Source organism: Macrobrachium rosenbergii, chromosome 16 (assembly GCF_040412425.1).
Source record: "Macrobrachium rosenbergii isolate ZJJX-2024 chromosome 16, ASM4041242v1, whole genome shotgun sequence".
Taxonomy (NCBI): domain Eukaryota; kingdom Metazoa; phylum Arthropoda; class Malacostraca; order Decapoda; family Palaemonidae; genus Macrobrachium; species Macrobrachium rosenbergii.
Window position 1 is genome coordinate 5,505,019 of NC_089756.1, and position 9,324 is coordinate 5,514,342.

At 34.3% G+C, this 9,324-nt stretch overlaps 1 protein-coding gene across 1 annotated transcript; it reads right to left on the bottom strand.

Annotated features, from left to right (window-relative positions):
• Positions 1 to 3,096: 3,096 nt before the first annotated feature.
• On the bottom strand, positions 3,097 to 4,293 carry LOC136847518 (uncharacterized). Its single transcript, XM_067119258.1, has one exon. It carries the CDS (start codon positions 4,291 to 4,293, stop codon positions 3,097 to 3,099), a length of 1,197 nt encoding a protein of 398 aa, XP_066975359.1.
• Between the last annotated feature and the right edge of the window lie 5,031 nt (positions 4,294 to 9,324).

The following is a 9,324-nucleotide window of genomic DNA, read 5'->3' on the forward strand; positions in this document are numbered from 1 at the left end:
TTGAACACAACATTCGAAAGTATAACATATTTAACAATATAAAAATAATAATTTAAAATTGTTTTATGTTATAATTTTGTAATAATAATAATTTTAAAAATTCTTTAGTAATTTTTATATTAATATTATTTATAAAAAATATAAAAGTTTCATTTTCATAAAATGTGGTTTTTGTATATAAAAAGTCAACAAGTTGTAATGATTAATCATAACAGAGACAAGAACTACTATGGCAACAATATCTCATCATCATGATAATGATAATTTCAAAAATAATGAAATTGTCAACAAATTAATTTTAAAAATATTTGAAAATCTGGTTAATCACGAAAATGTCTTATTGAGTACAAACTGTATATTTAATGTAATAAAATTATTAGCCCTAGGGGAAGAGGGTAAAACTTTGGATGGATTAAACCAGTATGAAAATTTAAAAAATGCATTAATTATAAACAATAATAATAATGATGATGCTTTTGAAACTGCGTCTTTATTATTTCTCATTCTCACCCAGAAATAAATTATGTCAAGGAAAAATTTAAAATTGATGCCAAAAAACTAGTGAAAAACTGTAAAATAATGAAAATACCAAAAACCAAAGAAGAAATTGAAGCGTTTAAACAGTTTATAAGTGATGTACCAGACTATGAGGTTGTGGAAATGAATAAATATACATTATATTCTAAAACTATAATGACGGGACTATGGGAACATAAATTTGATAAAAAAAATACTAAAAATAAAGAATTTTACGTTTCAAATAAAGAAACTCAACTAATTCCCATGATGGAACGGGATATAAAAACTTTTATAAAATCGGTAAATGACTACAAAGTTTGGTGATTTACCGTGTAATATTTATTATATTTTCCGTATGAAAACGCCGAGGGTCATTCCATGTTTGTAATTTTACCAGATAAAATATCCACGGCCAAAGAATTAAATAAAAATATTATTCCCAACATGAGTAACGTAATAAAAATAATGAATGAAAGAGGTGAGATAAATATGTATAAAAACATTTTTATGCCTAACTTCAAATTCAAAAAGACATATAATTATTTGAAAGAATTAATTAACAAAAAAATACCTGAATTGGGTTTTTTATTGAAGGAGGCATCATATTATCACGGACTGTTTGAAAATGTTTCCACTACAATTTAGTAAAATAATAGAGATTGACAATGATGAAAAGAGAATGGTAATTCGCTTTTTGGATTATGTGCTAAGACGGATTACATTGACAAAGATGATGAATATCGTATTATTAATCTGAATAAACCTTTTGTATATTGTGTATGTGACGAAAATACAAATAAAATTTTGTATATTGGCACATTTACAAATCCCGTTAAATAAAAAATTATTTTTTAATTTATTCTTTTCACATCTTTTATTTTGAGAAAAGTAATCAGAATATTATTTTAAAAATATTAAAAAAATTAAAATTTAAAAAAGTTTAATTTTTACTTTTACGTTTAATCATTGTCTTTATACATTATAAAAATATTATTTTAATAAAATATTTTTATATAAAATGTATCACTATTATTATTTTATAATTACATATATTATATTATATAAAAATAATTTTATATATATAAATTAATAATAATTTAAATAATATTTTAAAAATTTATTTTTTCTATAAAGAGACTAAATATTTAAAAATAAGAATATTAATGGAAAAGAAATCATTATGGCTACTGCTGCTGAGAGTCCAGAAAAGAATAATAATGAATGGTTTTTAAATTTCTTTAAAATTCTTGCCACAGGATTCAAAGAAGAAGATACGGATCCAGTTTTAGACAGCCAAAGTCTTATCAATTTAATAAAACCAATAATTTTAGCCGTTAAAAAACTTCAAGTAAAAAAAACAAAAAATTACTCAATAATCCCCCTTCTAATCTTTGTCATCACATCGTCGTTATACGAGTATTTATACCAAAAGAGCAATTTGATAATAATAAAATTAATCCTAAATTTAAAAATTTGGTTCATGATTCTCTCTCTAATAATGTAATTTTTAGTATTTTACCTATGCCAACAAATAGCCAAAACATTACATTAACTTAATTTTTATTATAATTTTTAATAATAAAAATATATAGTAATAAAAAAATATATATATATTATATTATTATTATAATAAAAAGTACTAATGGAAAAAATAAATTTTTAATACATATTTTTATATATATAGTAATAATAGTTTTCTATAAGATGTATATAAAAAATTATTTTTTATATTATTTTATTATTTTATATTATTTATATATATATATATATATATATATATATATATATATATATATATATATATATATATATATATATATATATATATACACCTACATATGTTAAACTCCTCAATTTCTCGCTCGCTCTGTTTTGAATTTTTATTATTTTTTATACTATAAAAAATATTCACAATGGTATTTACTGAAAACCCCTTTATTGATAATTTTTTCCAAAAAAAAATAATGAAAATAATCAAAGAAAATCATATGAGATTTTATGCGTAGCAGCGCAAAAACCACATTACGTACTATTAAATCATTCATTTTCTTATCCCTCGACGCAAATTTTATTAAATAAACCATTAAACAGTCCAAAATCTTATAATATTTTTTTAGATTCATTTCTCGACCACATAGGTGAGGGGGAATATACACTGCCACGGGGTAAAATGGAAGATATAGGTAAAAATGAAATTGTATATACAAAAATTCAAGAAGTTATAGAAGAAACTAATTTTTATCATCCTGAATTCATAAACAAAGTTAACGGATATTATAATTATAATAAATTTATTTAGATTTTTAACGACTCGAGATATAATGTTCATTCCTGGAACTTCAGTTGCACATTGTGAGGTAAAATTTCATCCCAACCAAGTCCTAGATGCGATGTCTCTTGAAACAATACTTTCGCATACGTGGTGAAAGGACTTATTAAGCCAAGTGGATCAAATAATCTAGCAATCAAACTTGACAAATTTCTTTTAGTGCAGTTAAACTCAGAATTACTACTTAAGTTGAGACCTTTAAATGAAAACATCTTCTGAGGAGTTCTAATACATTCCTAACAATTTTGTTACATCCTCAACCTCTGGTTCAGAGCACTGATAATGCTGATTAATAAAAAATCATTGTTAGTGTGCCACTTGGATAAAGTCATACCAGCATCTAATAATATACTCTGTGCTTCGCTAAACATTCTACTGTTTTCTTCAACTGTATCTACACCTGAGAGCCAGTCATCTACATACAAATTCTCTTTAAGCTCTTGTACTGTAACTGAATTATTGTATGAATCTAAATGATGTTTAATAGTAGCATTCAGTAAAAATGGACGACTGGTATTCCCAAAGGGGACTCTCACAAATCTCATAACACATACTATATTACCACATTGCCACAAAAAACGATGTACATCCTGATCAGGGCGTTGTACACCAATCTGCAAAAAGGCCCTTACAATGTCTGCTGTCAAAGCAATATTCCATCTTCCAAAACTTAATAAAACTTCAACAAGATCAGGAATTAAAGAAGGACCAGATTCCACACAATCATTAGGTCCTTTTGCTGAAGCATCAAACGCAGGCCTAACCTTTGAGGAAATGCTGTCTTTAATTACAAGTGTATGTGGCATATAATAAGTGGGATAAGGACTTTCCAATTCAGAAAAAGGGACCTCAACAATAGTACCATCCAGCTCATAACTCATACGTACTTCGTCATACTCCTTTTTCAGATCAGGGTTTTTCTCAAATTTGTGATTGAATACAGCTAATCTCATCCTAGCATTATTATCATTATTAAGTAAACTCAATTTAGCACCTTCATTTTTCCAAGGCAAAGCAACATCATACCTGCCATTAACATATTCAGTTGTACCTTCAAAAGTATCTAACACTGGATCTTTGGGAGGGTTATCCTTCTCTACATTAATACCAACACTTTCTACTAAACTCCAAAATGTATGTAAATCAGACTCATTAACATTATTAGCTATATTACTACGCAACAGCTGGTGAGATATACTCTCCTCATGGGCCCTCAGACATGAGCCAGACAAAATATAACCAAACACTGATTCATGGGCCACTAAATCCTCAAATCTTACAATAGTATCTGCTTTAATAAATCTCCAATAATAATCTGCACCAATCAAAATATCCAAAATGAGATCACAGTCATGACCATAGTCTTCTGCTAACTTTAAATGTGAAAGGGACTGGAAAATATCATCAGTTACCGTTTGACGTCTCAGAGGGGGACAAATGGACATTACCTCAACTGCAAGTATGGAAAGGCTATTACCCTGAGTGTCGATTAAATTCATATCATACACATTCTGTTCCCTCATATTTTTTTATTTCCCATCACCAAAGGGTGAATATGTAGTGTACTTAGATGTAACCCACTTGGGTTTAATTCTTCTAACAAACTTATGACTTACATAGGTGTTATCTGCTTCTAAATCAAACATTACAACAGCCTCGACACATTTTTCACCACCAGTAAGAACTTTAACATTAGCTGTCTGCAGGACAGTACTCTGTCAGTCTTTGGTCATGAGAAATGCCAACATGTTTAACAGTCCCAGTATTGATATCACTTGATTGTACATTAGCCTGACCTTTTAACCTATTACTGGTATTTTGTTTAATTGGAAATTTACTAGTTTCACAACTGGATTCAACATAAATTACAAAATAACACTATGAAACCCAGTACACCGAGTACATTTTATTTTTATTTTGCAATCTCTGGAAAGATGTCCCTTACGGAGACATTTAAAACACAGTTCTAACTGATGAATTTTGAGTTTACAATTATGGCTGTCTAACCGTAATATCTACCAGCTCTGCTCAGAAGTGTGGTGCTACTGACAAAACGCACACCATGAGGGACCTTCCTCAGATGACGCCTGCGGGGTTAAAGCCGAACTAACCTTTTTTTCTCTCGGCCTCTTGCCACACATTCCTCTCCGTGGATAATTCCTTATTACGATCTCGCCTCTCGAGATCGACAGGTTCTTAACGAGAGGTGACAAACAAAGGAGGAAGAAAAAAAAAAAAAAAAACCAAGCAAGCAATTGGGCTGTAATGACTGACGAGAGGTGACAAACAAAGGAGGAAGGAGCAGAACAAAACCAAAAAGTTACCTTAATATTAATTTATTTACAAAATTTACAAGCGAGTCAGGTCCAGGAGAAAAAAAACTTAAAATGATCGAAAGTAAATAAAGGCAGAAAGGTAAAAAATTTACGTAATTAAATTTTACATAAATCCATTGAACAAATCAGTAGCAGCAACATTAAAAAAAATGGGCAGCATAATAAATACATCAACAAACCATCAAACAACATAATCATTAAAACTGCAGGACAACTAAACAGAGCCGATACGACAACCATCACGTCCTCAGACACAGTTCCACAAGAATGGACTCCCACGACAGAGTCGATACAACCATCGCGTCCAAAAGAATGCTCTCTTCTCCAAGACTGGACTCCCACGACAGAGTCGATACGACAACCATCGCGTCCAAAAGAATGCTCTCTTCTCCAAGACTAGACTCCCACGAAAGAGTCAATACGACAACCATCGCGTCCAAAAGAATGCTCTTTTCTCCAAGACTGGACTCCCACGACGGAGTCGATACGACAACCATCGCGTCCAAAAGAATGCTCTCCGCTGCTCTGCTGCTGTGACCTGCTGCTGTCCTGGACCTGACTGGCGATGACTGACGCCATCCACCACACGTCAACTCGCCAGCAAGAAAAACAAAAAAACAAAAGGAGGCAACAACCCACTAAGGGAACAATCGGCAAACGATTGTTCCTAACACTCCTTAAAAGTTTCAGGCCTTTCTTAACGCTGGATCTCCTTCTGAAGAAACTTCAGAAGCCACTCTAAATGACTTTCATGGCCTGCACTTTCCCTGGACCATTCCAACTGCATATCTTGCGGAATTTGAGACAGGATGACTGGAGTCAACACCACGCCATACTGGTCACCGCTGATGCCAAGGGCTTCTAAACTTCTCGCATGCCTCAACAGCTGGTCTTGTAACTTCGACAAAGACTCGACATAAGCTCCCTTACTTCTGGATGCAAAGGAAACATTCAGTAAACCTTGAACATGAGCAAAAATTTTTCTTTCTGCACGACCAAATCTTTCTTTCAACAGCTCACAGGCTACCTTATAGTTAGCAGAAGTAAGTGCTAAGCCCTGAATAACTGTTAGTGCTTCCCCTTGAAGTAATGATTGCAAGTAACTAAACTTGCTAATAACTGGCAGCTCAATCTGGTCAACTAACGCATCAAATCTTTCCCAAAAGGACTGCCACTCAGTCAAATCACCAGAATACTTGGGAAGTTCTAATCTGGATAACTTCACTTCTGATTTATCTTTAGCTGGAAACAGATGCAGTGTCAGTCTCAGTACTAACACCTTTCGAACGTTTGGCTGCTTCAACCCTAACCTGTCTGGCACTCCTATGAAATCTGTTGGTTTCATCTATGTCTGCCTCTAAATCAGCAAGGTCTATTTCTAATTCCACTGCTGCTTGAAGATCATCTAAAACTGCTAGTCTTTTATCAAAAACACTAACTGCATTCTCTAAGAGTTTGCTGTCACAAGCATCGTCTCTTAACAAATCCTGCAACTCATTAACAGACCAAGTCAACCAACCTTTGGCAGCCGACCATCTCCTCAATAATTCCTCTGTTGTTGCCATATCTACGCGTTTCACAGCTTAAACGTCTTAATATCTTCTAAAGGCACTTATTCCCGGGCCTAGGTGCCAAAATGTAGATCCTGAGGCAACCTCAAGGCTAAAATGAAGACGGTCAGGTTTATAAATGAGAGGCAGCCATCTTAAATCAAACTCTGTTTATTACTCTCAAGATCGTGGATACAAACTGCCAAGTTGGAAAATAAGTACTTCTTTGCTTATGCATTACATAAACTTCAAAATGGCCTAAACAAGTAAAGACGTTTATCTCAATCTCTTCTCTCAAAGGTTTACAACATAAATACAGGAAGAGATATATATATTAACAATACACAAACAAAATGCATATAGGAGAAAACGAGTATGCAATTGGTAGGGGGTAACTAAACAAACTAATGAAGGCTCAAGGACTACACTTATATTCTTAACAAAATCAACCACAAAAAGTGAAATAAAAGAACATGAAATGCAATTACACAGACACGTTTATGATGTTTTCTTTTCACAACAGCACGACACCAGTACCTGTAACCTTCATCTGTATGCACATTGGGTGCCACTATTAATGATCCCCAGACATGTTTGTACATCATCTTCACTCTCCTCCCCCAGATAGCCAGCCAGTCCCGGAAAAGTGGGTACTGGCTTATTCAGGTGCCACATTAAGACATCTTTGACGGGATGCATATGTGATAGGTGGTACTCGCCTTGGACACCGGTTTTAATATGCTGGATCACTGCTGTGTCGTTTTTAATTTCTTTCACACTCGAGTTTATGTTTCCTCAGTTGCAGCCTTTTCAGATAGATTCTGACCCCTTTTTGTATCTTAGACATTTGCGTGCGGAATCATTGATCATATTTCATCTAATACTTTTCATTGGCTCTCAACAGAAGCTTCTGTGTTGTCTGAAACACTCTTAGGGTCAAGTTACAGAACATCACCCCATATTATTCGACACTATATAACGGTAAAGTTTTAGGGTCCATGGTCGCAGTATATGGCAATGAAGGGTCCTGTCCATACACTAAAAAACACGGGGTATCTCTTATGGGGCCGTTATTCGCCGTATTAAGTGCAAATTCCGCCATTGGCAACATCTCTACCCACTTACTCAGACTGTCTGCTGCTAAATATTTCAAAATATTTGTTACTTCTCTATTATGGGATTCAACTAACCCATTGGCTGAAGGCTGGTAAGAGGTGATCGTGAAATGTTCCACGTTCAACATTTTTGTTAGGTCTTTTATTACTTTGTTGATAGATTCACGTCCATTGTCACTGATTAACATACGGGGCCAGCTGAACTACGCTATGAATGAACCCAAGGATCTGGCAACTGATACTGCAGATTTATCCACCATCACATATGTGTGCGTATACCGCATGAACGCATCCACCATCACACACACACACCTGAATTGCCTGTCACCTGGTGGGAAGGGTCCCACAACATCAATGTGTACTTGGCAAATTTGATTGGCTCCACTGGCCACATTCGAGCCTTCGGAATAGTATGTCTATGGTTTTTCATGGTATTACAGGTGTGGCACTGGAAGATGAATTTTATGTCTTTTTACATCCCTACCCAAAAAATGATTCTCGTGCCCTCTTGAGGGACCTTTCTATACCTCTATGTCCTGCATAGGGACTTGCATGTATCATGTGGATGGCTTTTTCTACCAAAGAGGGAGGAAGGACGACACAAGATAGGATATCGCCCAGTCTCTTCTCATATTCACAAAATAAGATATCTCCTTCAAGGAAGAACATATCTTTGGGCACTGTTAGAAATCTCGTTCTCATATTCATAAGCCTTAAAAATCCAGGGTTCAGATGACCCCTCATCACCTCTTCCACACTCCAACACGCAAATCAATCACACACTCTTTCTCACTCCCTGGGCATCTGCTTGTTGCCCCCACTGGAGGATCAGCTCTCTCATTCTTACATCTGGTTCGAAACACACCCCTTATCTCTCTCTCTAACTCTTGAATTACCAAGTTATTCCCGCTTTCTACATTGGGTGCGTCTGAGGTATGCAACTGTTTCTTTCGCCGTTGTTCCCCTCTCTTTGCTGCTCGAGTTGTAACTCTCATTATGGCACTCCTAGAGAGAGCATCAGCTACTTTGTTTTCCCTGCTATTTGTTCAATTCCCTCAATATCAAACTCTAACAGCCGCTCGATCCAACGAGCCTGGCGAGTGGTTAAATCCCTTTTCTTGAATAAATCTCTGAATGGGCGATGATCTGTGTTTAATTTGACTTTATGCCCAGCAAAAAGTAGCGATGTCTCTCCAGCCTCTCTATCAAAGGTACTGTAATTCTTATACTGCTCACGTCGGTGGTTACTAGAAATGGTCGATCGAACTTTGGATACGCTAACAGTTCATTACTAGTGAGTGAAATCTTTAATTCTTGAAAAGCTATTTTTTCCTCCTGTCCCCAATGAAAATCCGACTGTTTCCTCAATGAATCTAGTGATCTCGCTATTTTACCAAAATATTTTATGAATTTACGATAGTAGCCTGTGAGCCAGAGGAAGTTGGCTACTTCTTTTGCATTCTTCGGTTGGGGAA

Coding starts and splice junctions, on each gene's coding strand:
- LOC136847518 (XM_067119258.1), bottom strand. CDS start 4,293: ATGTCCATTTGTCCCCCTCTGAGACGTCAAACGGTAACTGATGATATT.